Source organism: Chaetomium tenue, assembly GCF_020726465.1.
Source record: "Chaetomium tenue strain MPI-SDFR-AT-0079 chromosome Unknown F5144scaffold_5, whole genome shotgun sequence".
NCBI lineage: Eukaryota > Fungi > Ascomycota > Sordariomycetes > Sordariales > Chaetomiaceae > Chaetomium > Chaetomium tenue.
In genome coordinates, this window is record NW_027117333.1 from 294174 (window position 1) to 311206 (window position 17033).

The following is a 17033-nucleotide window of genomic DNA, read 5'->3' on the forward strand; positions in this document are numbered from 1 at the left end:
CTGTGCGCTTCCCCGATATGCTACCTCGGCTCCGTTGCTTGAGACAATCCAGGCGTTGTGCCGGCCAAACTGGAAACCCCCAACTAGTGAATGGCAAACATGCCTCCGCTTACATGTCTGAAGCCCCGGGGACCCGTCTTCTCGACGCGGTCACGCGACTCATTGAGCTTGTCCCCCGACACTGCGAGCTTTTTTTCCGGGCTTGGGATGAAGTCTTAGAAGCGTTCGGCGTTCGTAGTGAAGACCTAATCTCCCGCATGAGGACTCAGGCACAGAAGCCAATGGCTGTAATGTGTTCATAAGCAATGGCCTGTTCCCCGGGGCGATCATCATTAGGTGCTGTATGAACGCCTTTGGGGCACCAATGCCGAGTTCCTTCGTCTCCGAGGCCTCGACTGATGGGTGGGCGTAGTGTAATCCAAATCGCGCCGACGTGTTCTTAGCCCTCGTCGTCGCCAAAACTGAGCTTAACCTTCTTGGCCTTCTTCTTTGGCTTTGACTTTGCTCCAGCGGCGGGATCGTCCTTCTTTTCTGTCGTACTGGTGTTGCCTGCCTTTGGCCGACTGCTCTTATCGCTCTTGCCGTGCTTGTCCTCTAAATCATCCTCCTCAGCCTCGGCGCCAATTATTTTGCCAATCTTCCTCTTCTTGCGCTGGCCGCCAATATCCGCCAACTTCTCCACCTTCGCGCTCGCCTCCTCAGCTAGTGTATCTTCGGCAGGGCTGGCGTCTGGCTGCGGGTTCTCTGCCGACTCCTTCTCCTTGACGCTACCATCGGCGCCGACCGTGACGTCGACGGCATTGCCCTGGTCGTCCACCACCAGCGGCGCGTCCTCAGCCTCGGCGCTGCCGGATCGCGGTTTGATGGCCCGACGCCTTCCCGCGAGGATCGGATCGGGCCCGTCGCGGTCGGCCCCGGACGGGTGTTCCCCGCGCAGGCGCGCGAGGAAGGGCGGCAGCGTCGTGTTGTACTGCAGGTTCTTGGCCGAGATCTTCTGCGACATGCTGGGTGGTTCGTATGGGGTGGTTGTGGTTGTGGTTGTTTCCCGGTTGGTGGTTTGGCTTCGAGATTGGGAATCCCGAGGGTGTCAGGTGTGCAGGTTCGAGGCAAGCACCCGAGTGGAACGCGGAAGGCGGGCAGCGGTTTTGACGCGGTGGTGTAGCACAACGCGTGCTGTGTCTCTGGGTTTAGCTGGGAAGCTTGTCAACTAAGAATTTCTCCTGGTATGGATGCACCTGCAATTGTTCGCATGTGCATACAGTAAGTAGCGTTACCTCAGCAGCACATTGACGGTGGTGCAGATGTCGGGAAGGGAAGATGCAACGGAAATCTGGGCGGGAAGTGGGGCCGGGCTGACCAAGCAGAAGGGGGAATGCCAGCCGTTGGGTGGTAGCCCTGGCCGCATGCCTGAGGTTCGCGCCATCTTCCATGGGGCCTTCCCTGTGCGTCATTGCAACGGCGCCTTCTCTTAGGGCGACCTAGTGTAGTCGACGCAGACGCACCTTCTACTGTGTAAATCGAACCAAAGGCTCACCATTTCCCATCCCTCTTTTCGTGTCTTACTTCACATCCTCTTCCGAGTCCCAGGCTGCAGTCTGAGGACCTCGGAAGGACCTCGTCAGTCGTCACTGACAACAGCTCACCCCCGATTCAAGCGGCCGTTTTTCTCGGCCACTCCATCAACTTTTTTTATCCTCATTTTGCGCGTTTTCCGCCAGCCTTCTCAACCACCTCATCGGCCACTTCATCAACACGCTGCTCTTAAGAGCCGCACTGACCGACACAGGCCTAAATCCCTGCATCTCGGGCTTCACCGGTACTAGCGCGCTGGTATCTTGTTTTCCCTGTTTTTTCTGTCACGACCAACTACCAATTGCAGTCCATAGCTTAGACAGGGACTTTTGTCTTCTCAAACAAAAGCCCCTAGGCAACAATCCAAATACAGCAACAGCGAAAACCAAATCAGACTTTTAGGAATATGCGGGGTGAGTCGTCATGTCAATCCGCCCGCTCTGTGTGACCTCCAGTTCATCGGCTCCCTTGGAGTGAATATGGCCAACCAACCGGATGAGGCCCCTCACGGTTCACGACTTGGGTTAAGAATTGAAGCCAGTCGCGGAAGCTGTGACCTGCAGACGGTGCCCTTGTTGAGCAGGGTCTTCCCGGCTCCCTATGTCCCAGCTTGTCGGGTCATTTGTTCGATTCAAAGAGCGGAGAGCCCTGCCCTGGAGCCGCATGTCATTTCTCGGCCTCAGATGATGCAGTCTGCAGAGATAGCCGGCGATGGGATCCGTCGGCTAGGGCCGAATGCTTCGGCATGTGCCATGCGGCCAGGCGCAGCACCTCAACCGGTTTCCGTTGTCCTGCCCCTCTTGTATGGTCGGGCGTCGACAGTCGCGAGCGCGACCAGTCTTATCAAGCGGCCACCCCCCTTCACAGCCGCGGAACCCCTCCCCGACAGCCCCCAATCGTCGTAACACCTCGACTCGCACCGGCCCTTAGAACCCCAAAAATCTAGCGGTGAGCGAACGATGACAGGGGGTTTGGCATACGGCTGCTCGAACGGCTGGAGTAGAGCCTCTCCACCTGTTCGCCTGGTTGATTTCCCGGTCTCGGTTCGGCACCCGAGTCACACAGGCTCCAAATAGCCTCGCGCCTTGAGAAGTTGGTTTGTGTGTTCCCCCCCGATTGGGTATCGCGTGGCACGCCTTGCCACGGTGGCTGCAAGTTTCATAGCTTTCCATGGCCTTCAACACTCACCTCCTTCAAGGCGAGATATCAGGCAGAAGAGGGCTCGGGTAGCGGTAGCCGTCATGTTTATGTACCGAATACATTGGCTCGCCGGCTTCCCCATCGTGACTATAAGAGTCATAAACCACTCCCGCTTGAGATGGGTCCGCTCCCTCAAACACTCAAGCACTCAAGCACTCAAGCACTCATCCCTAGAGTTGTCTGTAGACTGCCCTTATCCTCAAACGCCCTTTCACATTTCTCTCTCACACTACGCGCCTCTCGTGCTACTCATATCAACATCCCAAAGGTGCGCGCTGTATCTCTGAGCATCATGCCGAGTGCGGATAAGGCCAAACGTGATTGGGCCCGCCACCGAGAGAAGATCACAAAGCTATGGTCGGAAGATGGCAAGGAACTTCCGGAAGTCATGGAGATAATGGCCAGGGACCATGGCTTTACGGCAAGGTAGGTGTTCTCCTCGCTACTAGGTACTTTATCTTTCGGTACCTTGGCTGACCGTTTATGAAGCGATAAGGGGTATAAGAGACAATTCAAAAATTGGCGCCTGGACCACAAAAATGTCAAGGAAGAGGAGTCGATGGCAATTCTCGGAATTGTCAAGAGACGCAATAAGGCTACGTTCTTCAAGCACTACGGCAAGCTTGTCAAACGGGGGAACGTCCGCCGGTTTCTGAGGCGGCAAAAGAAGGACAATCCCAATTTTTCACCTGACATGCGAGGTATGTTCCGTCAACTAGGTTCCTAGCTTGTTCCCTCCCACAGGATGAGCTAACTCGTGAGCTCAACAGCGGCAACTCCTCCCAACATCACATACGGAACGCCAGAGCCCGATATGTCAAAGTACACACTAACACCAGCGGTCCTGGACTATTCCCCTCACCAAATGTCAAGCGGGGAAGAACAAGCATCGATGGGTAACACCCCCGGATCGCATTCTTTCGATGGAGATATAAGCTCCCAAGCCGGCACCGCCCCGTGGGAGGCATCCCCTGAGTCCTTCTCTGGGCCCAATGCTGATTTCCACCCGAGCGCTGAACAATCAAGCCAGGCCAACATGCCTGCTGACTTTCAGCACACACTATCTGGGCGCCAACAATCATATGGATTGCACGCCTTCCCGCAGACCAATGCGAGTCCCAGATTCGCCCACCAATCATGGGGAGAGCCTACCGAGCCTCCGTCTCATGCGTATCACGCCCCCGGATATGCGCAGCCTTGGGTCCCTCACCCACAGCCGCTGCAGCCGCTACAGCAGGCTATGCACTCGCTTAACCCCGGCTCGAATGCGTTGGACTTCCCGAACCACTGCAGCCCGGGCCTGGGCTACGGAGTGATGGGCGCTACCCGGTTCGATAATGCAAACCTAGGTCAAACAATCATCGGGATTCCCGGAGCGCCGCCGAAGGACATGCTACTGTATGGCGCCGTTGTCAGCGGCGATATCAACCGCGCGGGGGCCCTGTTACTGGATGAGGCGGACCCAAATTTTGCGGCCCATGGCGGCGTCACTCTTCTTCACTGTGCGGCTTATCAAAAGAATGTCGACATGGTCAAGCTGCTAGTAGGCTATTGTGCTAACTTCGAGGCCAAAACGGACAAGGGCCAGTCCGTCTTTTTCTTCGCCGTTTCTGGCCAAGGACAATCGGGCTACATCGACATGCCTGATTACGGCATTCCGACTCAAATGGGAAATGGCCTTCACACAGATGGGGACGCATTGCGGACCATTGGTGCGCTCTTTGAATGCGCGGCTCGTCTTAGGATTCCGCACATCAATGTTGATAAATCGGATAAGGATGGTGTGACTCCGCTGATGGTTGCCGCTGGAGAAGGCTTTCTAGAGACGGCGACCATGCTGCTCGGACACGGGGCCCAGCCTGACCAGCAAGACCACGCTAACCACACTGCGCTCAAGCACGCAGCTGCGAATGGCCACCGCGATATAGTCCGTTTCCTATTGACAGCGGGCTCCGCCGCCTCATACCCTGACGTTTCCCACATTCTGGAGCTGGCCGGCAAGAACATCACCGGAGGCCGTCTCCATGGTGGGGGTGCGCAAAGGAGCTCCCGGGGGCGCCGTTATGATCCTGCCGAGATGCTCATTGCGGAGGAAATAGTGTGGCAGTGCCGCCAGCTCGGCGTGTTGGACCAGCTGCTCAGTCTGGCCAAGCAGAACGGCTACACTGGCGTCCTCGAGTGCCTGCGGCGTGCCATGGCGCAGCCTCGCTCGGGGGGCTCTCGCGCTGCTGGGCCTTGAAAGCCCTAAAAGAGTTAAGACACCCACCCTCCGATGAAAGCTCGTCCTTTAGAACGTGGCCGCGCCGCAGGGCCGCCGAGTAGCCGTGCAGCTTCCCGCGGTGCCATATGAGAAGAAGAAGACGCCATTCAGTTTCGTTTGTCACTACTCCCCCGTCTTGGTTTAATGACAAACGAAAAGGCATAATATTGTGACATCCAGGTATGTCCTCAACCCTCTGCTCACATTACAGCAACCCATTTCGAACGAGGAGACAAATTGCTAATAACTATCATTCAGCTCAACTTCTTTTGGGGGCTGGGTGAAACAGACTGGAGAACTAGGTGCTAAAGGGTGGCTGGAGACGGTTTCGAAGAGCATGATGGATGGATTTCCTTTGTTGAGATTTGATGAATTTCTATTAGTCCGAGTCACTGAATTTTCACTATGTTATGCCCTGCTTGATTGGTGCTTTGTGAAACAAGTGTATCAAGGTCAAATAAGGGGCATCATAAAGGTCGTCCACACACTCCTTACTTGTGTTCTTTTCGTCAACCAATTGCATTGTTGTATCATCTAGCTTAATTTTGTGGGAGATACTCATCCAAGGGTTCAACACCAGGGGAAACTATCTCTCAGACAACCCCCTACTCTACCACACCCCACAATATCAGCCCTATTCATCACCATACTCGGGAACAGGATCCGTCACGTCCCACTCCTGCAGCAAAAGCCGTCCTGTCATCCCATCCAGCATATGCAGCGTCCCCGCAATCCCATCCACCTCACCCTCCCTCCCAGCCAGCTGCGCCGCACGCCGCGCCGCACGCCGCGCCCTCCACTTCTCCGCCGCCTCCTCATGCCTGCGCTGCAACCCCCCGTTATACCCCATCGACCCCAACCTCCTCACCTTCTCCTTAAACCACTCGGCCTCCTCCACCGCCCGCAAAACCACCAACCAATCCCTCTCCCCCTCCATCCCCTCCGGCCACCCCCGCTTGTCATCATACAGCCCCTCGCGCACCAGCGCCCACACCGCCCCATCCATCCGATTCTTCACCACCTCCAGCACGCACGCCGTCTGCGCCTCCACATCCCCCCCAAACGGATACTCCCCGGGCACGGGGCCCCCGAAACACCCGTACTCCTCGGCTTGCATGTCGGCCGCCGCGGGACACAGGTACACCCGCCCGTCGGCCCGCGCCCGGCCCCCCGTCAGGTTGGTGAAGAGCTGCTGGAACATGCGCGCAAAGTCGGCGATGCTGCGGCCCTGCAACGCGTCGACGAGCGTGTATCCCCCCGCGAGGCAGTACCAGATTTGGGTTTGGAGCAGGTTGGGGGTGTCCTGGTGGGGTTGGTAGAGGGGTTCGAGGAGGCGGTCGAGGATGGTCTCGCGCGCGGAGGGGTCGTGGAAGAGGAGCGTTTCGAGGGCGTCTTCGACCATGACCGGGTGGGGGTTGGCGGTGGTGCGGATTTCGGGGAACATTTGGTTGGGGTTGAAGAGCGCGCGGCAGATGCGCGAGCCGGGGGCGTCCGGGGGGACTAGCGGGGGGTTGGTGGCGGTGAGGAGGGTGGTGTAGGTGTGGTGGACGTGGTTCATGAGGGTCTTTTCGCAGCGCTCGCAGAGCTCGGAGGAGACGTGGTGGATGCGCGAGAGCACCGCGAGCATCTCGAAGCGGAACGTGTGGTAGGCTGGGTCGTAGTCGGTTACGCTTGCTTGGGCGGGGGTGCGCGTGGGCATGGTAGCGATGGTGGCAGGCCATTGGGGCCTTGGGCTGATAGGGGGAGAGACCTCCATGGCGTCGTTGGCGTTGTTGTCCTGCATAGTGCGGTGCGTCACGTACTGGGGAAGTGTGAGTAAAAGGCCGAGATAAGGAAGAGAGCTTATATGCAACTGTAGTATGAGCATAGAGGTATGTTCGTCGACCTTGTTCATGAAACATTGGACTGACCGAACAATCTGGGGGCATGTTTACTTATTGCCTAATTAGGAAATCTTCCAGGGGCAAACACCGGGCCTTGAACAAAGCCTATTGTCTAGCCACAAAGCAAAAGTTGAGGCAACAAAAGCCAAAGGTTGGCTATGGAGAAAGAGGTGGTTAGCACAGATCCGTTTCCATGAAGCACAAGCGTGTGGTTGTTGTCAGCAGCTTATTCTTGACGACTTTCGAACGCGCGTTTCCCTGCCCGCATCTCATATCTTCAACATCATAACCCGTGATGCTTGCTACACAAAGATCCTCATATTACAAAAAGTGCAACCAAAAACTCCGCTGCTATCAGGCTTCGTTGTAGTAGGTACCCTGTACCGGGAAGTGCGCCGGGAACGCCTACAGAACTGGTGGGTGCGGCAGTCCGGGGGAGTTCAAATGTCGGTGGTATGATTGCCGATGTCCTAGTTTCGGGCACCTCAGTTGGACTGTTACTGGACGGGGGTGTTGTTAAGGCGGCTTGTTGGCCGGACTAGTGGTGCAGGAGTTAATTGGTGATACATTCCCAAACACAACATGCAATTTTCGAATTGAAACATACAGTTAAGAAGGCTCTTGCGCCAGGGCAGGAACTGTACACGGCCCACGACGAAACATTTGCGGGACGACGGAAACATTCCTCGTCGAGGGACTGACAGATGGCCTCCACAGCCACAATGTCGAGATCACAGCGGCAACTGCTAACCAGGGACTCGGCGGTCGCGCAGTTGCCCATTGTGTATGACCAACTTCTGCACATGGTGTTGGCATCTCCACATGCCTTAAAGGAGTAGATCTCGGTGGCGAGGGTTGGCGTAGGTGTCGTAATATGCTCTGTAGTTCTGGTTCTGCAGATTTTATTCCAAATGGAGATCTGCTTCTCCCCGCTCTCATCATACTCGTCGGTCAAAGCGCAGTTACGCATCTCGGCCTTGCATCTATCCCGCGTGGCAGTTAGACAAATGAGCTCCAGGAACGTTGGCTACAGCCCACCGGGGACCAATAAAATAGTGAGGGTAATACTTGCAGAACCATTAACGAGTATTGATCTTGGTTGCAGTAGCAGGAGTAGTCCGGGGGGTTCCTGGCGGTGACTTGCGGCCCGCAGCTGCTCATCATACTCATTTGTGATAGGCAATAGTGGAAGGACTGGTTTGGGTCCAAGCATGGGCTGTACGCGGTGTCTTGCGCAAAGACATGCTTAGAGAAGAAGGATAATAGCAGCAGCGGAAGACAAGATACTACTGCAGCAGCCCGAATGGCCCGAACGACGCCCATCATGTCAGGATGGAGCAAGAATACCAGCCCAAGACTAGAGGAGCCGGAGTGTGGAATAGACTCTACTTAACTAGAAGTGACGGTACAAAACAGAGAGGGAGAGAGACCCGAGCGATAATGAGATGAACGGCATAGCTGAATCGATCCCTACTGTGTAAGCCCTAACAACAAGGACTAGGGTATGCATACCCCTGAAGCCCAAGCGGATGGTGGTGGCTGGGGCTTGTCAGTTGTCAGTTGTCACCTTGCTCGACCCAGGAAAAATGTCTGTCAATCCCGGCCAGCCAATAGGGCCTCCCGAAGGGGTCAAGCTGGAAATTAAGCTCTCTCTCCCAGAAAAAATATTGTATTATCTCATTGGTCAAGCATCATCTTCTTCGTGACAGTGGAGGGTGGCCGCTGTCAGCGATCGGCAACAAATCCCCCAAAGTGCTCAGCTTGGTATGAATCGGTCGACGCTTTGGGTCAAACTAAGGTACCTTCGCTGAGCCCATCACATATGCTGCGTGCATCACCTCGTTATTCTAGAATAATAGAAAGTGATAACCACCATCGACACATTCCACCCTGATTCACGCCGCTCATACCCTGAGATCGTCCCTCCCCCTCCCCCTGAGTCTATCCTCAGTCACTCCGGAGATATGGGCGTCATTAAATCGTCGCCGAGACGGTGGGAGTATCTAGCGGCGCGGGATCCGTGGTTCTCTGCCTTGGTCGCGGTACATCTCACCGTCATCATCACCATCGCCGTCCTCGCTCACATCTCCGGTCGTCACCAAGGCATTGCCACTCTCCCGGATAGCTCCCTCTCTGACTCGGGTAGAATATGGACGCTCCCGCTACTGTGGACGTCAGTTCCGACCCTTGTCATGACCCTCCTCGCCCTCGCCGTGTCGTCCACTGTCTACGCCGTCCGAGACAGGCAACCCTTCGCCGACATGACCCTCAACGACGGCTCCACGCTCGACAAAATGCTCCTGCTCGACTACCGCACCACATTCGGAGCATTCCAATGGATCAAGGCCGCCCGCAACCGCCACTGGCCTCTCAGCCTATCCCTCCTATCCACCATCCTCCTCTCCGTCGCCGTGCCCCCCCTCTCCGCCCGCCTCTTCACCAAACAACTCATCAACCGCTCAACACCCACCCCCCTCCCCATCACCCACCGCCTCAACCTCTCCATCCTCTCCCCCGCCTCCCAAGCCCTCCCCAACGCCCCCTCCATCGACTGGAAAGTCCTCCTCGACCTCTCCGCCGCCATCACCCTCTTCAACGCCACCCCCTCCGCCTGGTCCGACACCTCCTACGCCTACGAACACTTCCGCCTCCCCCCACCCCCCTCTGCCACCACCACCAGCGCCAACCCCCCTCCCCTCATCCACGCCCCGGTAACCGCCTACACCGCCGACGCCGACTGCCGCCCCGTGCACAACTTCACCGCGGCCCGCAGCGCGCAGCGGGGTGTCTTCTCGCTGCGCGGCAGCGACCGCGGCTGTGTGTTTGCGCTGGAGCAGGCCACGCTCAATGCGGAGCCGATTGTGCTCGGGACGTATGTGGTGCGGCGGTGTGGGCTGGCGGCGGGGCGGGGGCGGGTGGTTGTTGTTAGTGGGAGGGGGAGTGGGGGGTTGGAGGGGGAGGGGGGGAATGGGGAGGGGGGGGATGGGGTTGTTAGGGGGTTGAGGGTGTTTGCGTGTATGACGGGGTATTTGAGCGTGGAGGGGGTGTTGACGGTGAGGGGGGGTGGGGATGGGAGGGTGCCGGAGATGGTGGCGTTTCGGCCGACGGGGGAGGTGGGTGTTGCGACGGGGGTGGGGGCTGGCGCGTGGAGTGCGCACGAGGAGGCGATCCTAGACGTGCTGGCGTTTAATCCGAATGGGCGGTGGCTGACGAGCGGGTTTGGGGGGTTGGTGCTCTCTCGTGCGGTGGCTAAGAAATATGGGCTGGCGGCGGTGCTGGACCCGGCGGTGGTGATTGATGTGCCCGAACAGGACGAGCTGATTGCCGCGGTGAGGGTTGTCTTGCGGCAGGTTCATATCGCTGCCGTGGCGAATGTCTTTATGCGCCCGGTCGAGGAGAGTGTCGATGACGGCCTGGCCAACATGGGGTCTGCGTCGTGGTCTGAGCCGCGGCTGGTGGTTGTACCCTGGGCCGCGGCCGTAGTCCTCGCCCTGTTGTGCGTGTCTCTGCTTTGCTGTCTTTGGTCGTGGGTCTATGTCCGCTGCCACCCTACTATCTTGTCAGAGGAGCCTACGGGGGCTGCTGGGCCACCTCGCCGTGTGGTATCCCACCTTGATAAGCGAGCACTTGCAACCGGTCGACCAGATGATGAAGGATGCGTTTGATGTTGGGCCAGAGGGTATGGTGGCGGGGTGGACGGCTTGAAGGAGGATTGGAATACTGATACGGCTTGTTGCGTTGCCATGGACGACGAGGAGGGCAATGCGGTACTGGTAGTGTCGGGTCTTGACAAAAGAATCACGGCTTCCGAGTCTGAGGGGGATGGGTGTTGATGGAAAAGAAGTCAAGACGATGAATCTAATCCAACTTTTGCTTTCACTTCACCTGTATAGGCGGTCTAAGATGAATCCAACAACCTAAAGCTAACCGATAACCTACCTTGGCCATCACATCCACACCAAATAACCTCATCATCGTGTCCACCGTTATCAACCTAAACATGCTTCATACTCGGTAAGTGAGCCGCAAACCGGAAAAGGGAATGCTTTACAATTACTTCATCGGCTAATGTAGTACTTCGTAACCACTCGCCACCGTCTACGGCGTCTCCTTGGGGTTCTATTCATAGGTTTGCCGCCCTCGGGCTTTAAGCTGGGCTGACAGATAGCAGAGAGTTGCAAACATACCAGCCAACTCAAAGGAGAAAGCCATCAAACAAACTCAGACAGCCTCTGCCTAGGATGCGATCTTTCTTCCGAAAGCGTCGACTAAAAGTGTCACTCGGTCGCCTTGATATCGACATCCCCGACCCAGGCTAGCTGGGACCTAGTCGGCTAGTCACTACCATCGTCAAGCGATCAATGAGAAACGGAGAGCTTAAAGGTGTTTAGTATATGTATGCAACCTGGGGCTGAAACCATCGGTTGAACAGGCCCAAGCGAGAGAGTCTGGGTACTACTATGACACCAGGCCCTTTCCAGAACGTGCTAATCGTTTCCAAGTACCTGCTACGTCCCCCAGCTTTTGCGTGACCGCCGGCTCTACTATAATACGTTCATTGTCTCACAGCAAATAAAATTAGCGGCTGGCCTTGTCTTACGCTCCCTTGACCAGCATCAGCCACATTGCGAATGGAGGACGCGGGCTTATTGTCCGTTCGAGGCTGGACGGCAAGGGAATGGAAACTCGGATGTCGATGGTCAAGTCAAAGTAGCTCTATGAACGGTAGAAAGTATAAAAGGGGGAGCTAAAGTTGGTACAGATACTGCAGAATCAACACTCCATCTTGAACGGGATAACAACAAAACAATTAAGACCCAGAATCCTTGCGAGTAATCATCCAAAAGCACACCGACAAGCAAAATGCCGCGATATACTTCCACGCACCACTGCATGAAATGCAAGACGACGTCAAAGAGCATGTCTAGGGCGGGACATTGCCAAAAACACCAATGGACCTGTGTCAATGGCCACAAGGAATGGTTTCAACTGAAGACGCAGGCGTGCGAGAGATGTGGAGCGGAATATGAGGACTATGGCTGCTACCGGTGCGGGCGTGTAAGTCGATGGCGAGAAAGAGTTTGCAATACATGATAGAAGCTAACAAACGGAAAACAGTAAATACCACTCGGTTCCATCAGGTCATTCCCAGCCATCTTGACAGACTCTCTCCTCCATCCTTATCCACGCCAAGTCCTAAAATTCAAGCCTCCCAATCGGTTTCCATAGTCGATGGCATCTCACACCTCTCTTTCCGCGGTCGTATCGGAAGGCAAGGGCTCGCCTGTCTCGGTGTACAGTTCGGGGGTGTAATCGAGTCGGCCCGAGTAGGCAAGCCCTGTGCCATCTCGGAGGTCTTGCAAGTAATAGGTCGCAGTATGGATAAGATCCTTTTCTGAAAACTTGATCATCATGAATGAGTGCTGAAAATCTCTCAAGATGAAGTTCTTTCCGTTCATGGACGCGATGAATGTTGACCGTGCATCCGAAGTGGGCAGTGCTTCATAAATTGCTTTGACAAAATGGGCGCGTAGGATGGCGTTCTCGGCGTAGAGTTCTTTGAACCAATGTACATCCTGGATGAAGATGGGGTACTCGTAGAGGAAGTGGAGAGGCCCTGTGTAGGCATACTCGAAGTCGATCAGGCCGACGAGTCTGGGCCCTGAGCCACCCTCTTCGGCTTCGAGAAAGAGCATGTTTTGTCCGTCGAAGTCGGCGTGGATCAGGCAAAAGGGTGGCTGGAGATATGCGGCGTGGCGATGGAGGGCAAGGAACCGCCCAAGTTCTTCTTGGATTTGGCCGAAGAGACCCTTGAGCTCGGGCGTTTCGACTGATTCGGCGGGTACGAAGGATCGCAGATATTCTTCGACCGACTGGAACGGGCCCTTGGGGTGTTCAAGACAGGGGCTGATGAGAGGCCCAACACCAGGCTCCGCGTGATGCAGAGATCCGATCCGGTCAAACTTGAGTGAAGCAAGTTGGGCAATAACCGAAGCGACTTGCGAGAGAGCCGATTTCTTGCCTTCCAGGGACAGGTCATCCCACATTAGGCGCAGCTGGCGTCCAGGCATCTTCTCCATGAGCACAAACGGCGCGCCGACATTGTTGTCCGGCTCCAAATCGTGATAGTAGATTTCGGGGACCGGGATCTCGGTGAAGCGCTTGAGGTACCTGGCCGTGGCAATTTCGCTGAGTGACTTGGCCGAGCTGCTGTCTCCACGGGTAAATCGTGCAATGCAGCAAAAGCCTGGGTTTGCGAGGGACCTGGGGGCTGTCGTGGCTTCCTGAAACTGAAGCGTGAAATCTCATGGCTGGCTCCTCGGGTCAGCTTCTTGGCCGTGATGCACTTGGTGTTGAGGGCGACACTGGCACAGCCCATCAGCTTGTCAAGATCAAGCTCAAGCTCGGGCGGTTCATCCGAATCGTAGGATTCGTCGGTGCTGGAATACGAGGACATGGCGTGCCGTTTGTGACTTTTCTCTAGTCAAGCCGAAGCTGTGAGTGTTGGTGTGGCGATGGTGAAAAGGGTGAAGGGCTCCCGGTGAAAGTTATCTTCCGAGTGGTTGCAATCTGGGTCATTCGGGCAATGGATCAAACAGTCGCCCGGGCAGTCGGCGCTTGCTTCTCATGAAATGTGGCTGCGGATCGGTGGGTGTTTGCGCCAACCCCCTTTGTCCAGGCCTGGCAACAAACAACACCCTGTGCCAATTTTGGCGACATATTGCAGTGGTATTGGCCTTTGAGTTGTAGCTGAGATTAACGGCAAAAATCCTCAAGACTTCCAGATATTAATTAGATGTCAAAGTTGACTTCTCCTTTTCTCCTTTTCTCCTTTTCTCCTTTTTCTTTACAAAGTCACAAACAAGCCAAACCCAAGAGACCTCTAGGCTCCAGTCCGGTCATTCCTCACTCATTGAACTAAGGCCCCCCCAACACCTACTCCCTCCTCCCAACCCAGCCCTTTCCTTTCTCTCCTCCCCGTCCCCCCACTCCATACATCACGCAGATCACACCACATCACACATACCCACAACCACCACACCGCCAAAATCACCGCCTCTCTCCCATCACCTGCGTCGGCACCACCGGCTTCTACATCTAATATCAAGTTGGATAGCTGGGGAGGCAGAACCGGTTATTTGGGATGGCCTGGTGCGAACACGAGAGTCCAGATGTCGGCCTGATTCTAAATTTATGCTGGTGAGGTCGCTGGCTTGGTTGCTTGATTCATGATGAAGCGTTTCGCGTTGCGTGTAACATGTGGCTGGAAACTTACCCTGGGCGGCGCTTAGCCTTCGGACATTCCTGGTTTTGTGGTTGGGGTGGCCGTTTCACATAGATACACTGCTCACCATGGCCCTGTTCCATCCGAGTGCCGGTAGTTCTGTTTCGCCATGGTTGTGGGTTTCCTGCCGGCCGGACCGGGCGGCTCGAGGTCGAGGGTCATCTCAGAACACCTAGTTCACACCTTACCTCCCATCATTTGAGGTGGGGAGCAGCGCATTTTCACCAATGGATGTCCATGGAAGCATGTAGGTAGCAAGGTTTCTTCAATTCGTCTCATCTCTGTTTAGGTGACTTTACTCTAATATTCGGAAAATTCCGGCTCCCTGGTGAGAGGTGCATACTGCGAGGCGGCCTCCCCCCTAAACCGCTCTTTCATCCATTGCTGGCAAATCTTATGACAGTCTTCCCACTCGTGCGGTAGCCAGCCGTCGAAATTGCCGAAAAACACGCCCCAGTAGAGTTGTATGGGATTTGGCGGAAGCTTCATGAGCTGGTACGGGTGCTTGCCATCGCGAGAGAGCTCGAATACCGCAGCTATATTGTAGTCGACAATAACAGGCTGTGGCAGGGGCAGGCTGTTGGGTCCCGATGGCGACGAGGTTAGACTGGGCCGTAGAACGACGTTGCGCGAGGCTAGATCCCGCTGGTCGACGCCTGCGTGCCACAATCTCACGGCGCTATCCAGCACTGCAGCGAAAATATCGAGACGATCTAGTTCGCTATAGCGTGAGAGTAGGGCTGCATCACGGCAAATGTCCCGAATACTGGGGCCCTTGATGTTCTCCATAAGCACTAAGCGGACAGACCGCTGTACCTTCTTTCCTGCGTGGGTGACGGGTAAGGTAAAGGTCCAAGCACCAAAATACTTTGGGGCAGACAAGCCCTGACGGCCGCTCTTGCGCATTCCCTCGAGATGGTCGAGTGCGGCGGCCTCGTGGGTATAGTGAACGTCAGCATTAAAGGAGACATCTTCAGCCTCGTGTGCCGCAAACTTGGACTCGAAGGAGTAGTAGAGCGGATCAAAGATCTTTGCGACAAACCCCTCAGGTTCTTGCGGGCAAGAGCTCGGATCGACTGAGCAAACGACTAACTGAGCGCCCCGCCCGTCGCCCACGGCTAGGGGCTTGAGGATGGTGAGGGTGGCCGTGGCGGCGTGAGGTGAGGGCATAGTGTTTTGGCGTTCAAGGGGAGGGTAAGCCAGAACAAGCTCAGTCTGCGTGACTGTCTTAAGGTCCACGTCACTTCGGTCTTGCCATACTCCCGGGCCATAACGGGGAGTGCCAAAGGGTGGAGGAGGGGTGTGAGGCTTGATTTCCACGGCAAAGCCCGCCCGATACGGACACATTGGCTTGTCAGGATCCGGTGGTGGACTCCAGAAGTGTGGAAAAGGGTTGGAAGACGGGGCAAATTGTCGTGGCGCCATCCCGATGGGTACGACAGGCAAAACCGGTGCATGATTCGGTGAGGGCGTCGGCGAGGGCGTCCATGAGGAGTTTGGTGAAGAGTTTGATGAAAGCATCTTGACGACAGAATGCGATGTGGTGTGATGCAGTCGATGTGGTGAGATGGGATGCGATTCATGTGAGTGTTCAGGGAAGGTGGAGGGTCGAAAACTGCCCTTCCATTCATTGCCTTTTTCATTGAGTGTTTGGGTTTGGGTTTGGGTTCGGGGTAAAGTGGGGGGGGTAAGGCAGGGCGTTCTGCGGTAGAAGAAAAGAGAATGGCCAATATAAGTGGAAAAGCTAAAATGATAATAAAAGAACAATATGATTTGAAAGAAAAATAAGAGAAAAGACAAAAAGAGAAAAGGATATTGGATAGATAATTCAGATTGATAACATGAAGAAAAGAAAAAGAGGAAAAAGAAAGAAAGAAAGAGGAGAATATAAACCAGAAATAAAGTAACCTGATCTAGAGAAAATTGAAAGAGAAACAAAGTTGGTCTAATCTTAACTCCCTCACTGAATCCACCTATCTCATTGTCTCTATTGAAAAGAGTAAGCTTGTATCCGCCCTCAACCACTAAGGCGTAATGTTATACGCTCGAACGAGAATCCCGAGGAGGCAGGCCCGCATTTTGTAAGACTCGTTGAATGGGATTATCTCAATCTCCGAGGTTGCGGTCGTGATGTTCTTGATAGCGGCCCTGAACTCGGACCTGCAGACCACGCCGTTGCTTGTCAATAGCGATAATTCCTGGTTCACGGGGTGAAGCAGGTGCAGGGCCAAGGATCGGACAACATCGCCTTCGCTTGCGTGGGACACGACTCGCCTCGTGATATGATGAAGCTTGGCGAAATATATTCGAGGTCCTCGTCCCCAAAAGGCACATGCAAAAGATCATCATGGCCTTCGACTTACAATGGACTTTAATCAAGCTACTTGCCAAGTACATGGGGGTGGGGCCGAGGCATTATCCCATCCAAGGGGAACAAGAAGCCGCTACGCAGTTCATCAAGACACCCAGGATTACCGAGAAAACCTGTTCACAGACGTTCGGTACATGGCCGCCGCTTGTCAGCCACCGTGACCCTTGGCCGAAAACGTCTCAAAACGAGAAGTACGTTGCTCAGGTAAAGACACACATTAAACATTTTCAGTCCTTCCCAAGATTCTCTGTCCATCCCAAAATCTTCTGTCCATCCCAAGATTTGCTGTCCATCCCAACTGGAAGAGTTGCTGTCCTTGCCCCTTGCAACGAATACACACAACACACAACACAACATACACTTACACCAGCTACCTTTTTTCTCACACATCCTTCCTTGCGCCAGGCAACAACAAGTCCAATCCCAGACTCTACATCGCAGTGTCCTCAACGGTCCAACCCA

At 55.2% G+C, this 17033-nt stretch overlaps 6 protein-coding genes across 6 annotated transcripts; 2 read left to right on the plus strand and 4 right to left on the minus strand.

Annotated features, from left to right (window-relative positions):
- Nucleotides 1-149: 149 nt before the first annotated feature.
- F5144DRAFT_271845 (uncharacterized protein) lies at nt 150-1095 on the minus strand. The gene has a single exon (XM_066783631.1). It carries the CDS (start codon nt 1001-1003, stop codon nt 440-442), a length of 564 nt encoding a protein of 187 aa, XP_066640799.1. The 5' UTR covers nt 1004-1095; the 3' UTR covers nt 150-439.
- A 1969-nt stretch (nt 1096-3064) lies between these two features.
- F5144DRAFT_603680 (ankyrin repeat-containing domain protein) lies at nt 3065-5011 on the plus strand (the record flags this gene model as incomplete). The annotated part of the gene is made up of 3 exons (XM_066791300.1): nt 3065-3198; nt 3262-3473; nt 3543-5011. The coding sequence occupies 3 exons, from the start codon at nt 3065-3067 to the stop codon at nt 5009-5011; spliced, it is 1815 nt and encodes a 604-aa protein (XP_066640800.1).
- A 655-nt stretch (nt 5012-5666) lies between these two features.
- F5144DRAFT_548870 (uncharacterized protein) lies at nt 5667-6815 on the minus strand (the record flags this gene model as incomplete). The annotated part of the gene is made up of 3 exons (XM_066787546.1): nt 5667-5728; nt 5780-5858; nt 5901-6815. The coding sequence occupies 3 exons, from the start codon at nt 6813-6815 to the stop codon at nt 5667-5669; spliced, it is 1056 nt and encodes a 351-aa protein (XP_066640801.1).
- Nucleotides 6816-8666: 1851 nt separating this feature from the next.
- F5144DRAFT_630744 (uncharacterized protein) lies at nt 8667-10620 on the plus strand (the record flags this gene model as incomplete). Its single annotated transcript, XM_066792428.1, has 2 exons — nt 8667-10411; nt 10482-10620. The coding sequence occupies exons 1-2, from the start codon at nt 8880-8882 to the stop codon at nt 10618-10620; spliced, it is 1671 nt and encodes a 556-aa protein (XP_066640802.1). The 5' UTR covers nt 8667-8879.
- A 1258-nt stretch (nt 10621-11878) lies between these two features.
- Nucleotides 11879-13372, minus strand: F5144DRAFT_593640 (kinase-like domain-containing protein; the record flags this gene model as incomplete). Its single annotated transcript, XM_066790480.1, has 3 exons — nt 11879-11957; nt 12160-13205; nt 13280-13372. The coding sequence occupies 3 exons, from the start codon at nt 13370-13372 to the stop codon at nt 11879-11881; spliced, it is 1218 nt and encodes a 405-aa protein (XP_066640803.1).
- Nucleotides 13373-14488: 1116 nt separating this feature from the next.
- F5144DRAFT_575739 (uncharacterized protein) lies at nt 14489-15860 on the minus strand. The gene has a single exon (XM_066789092.1). It carries the CDS (start codon nt 15719-15721, stop codon nt 14501-14503), a length of 1221 nt encoding a protein of 406 aa, XP_066640804.1. The 5' UTR covers nt 15722-15860; the 3' UTR covers nt 14489-14500.
- Nucleotides 15861-17033: the final 1173 nt, after the last annotated feature.

Bases quoted from the DNA above. Each gene is read 5' to 3' on its own strand.
- F5144DRAFT_575739 (XM_066789092.1), bottom strand. From the start codon at position 15,721: ATGCTTTCATCAAACTCTTCACCAAACTCCTCATGGACGCCCTCGCCG.
- F5144DRAFT_271845 (XM_066783631.1), bottom strand. From the start codon at position 1,003: ATGTCGCAGAAGATCTCGGCCAAGAACCTGCAGTACAACACGACGCTG.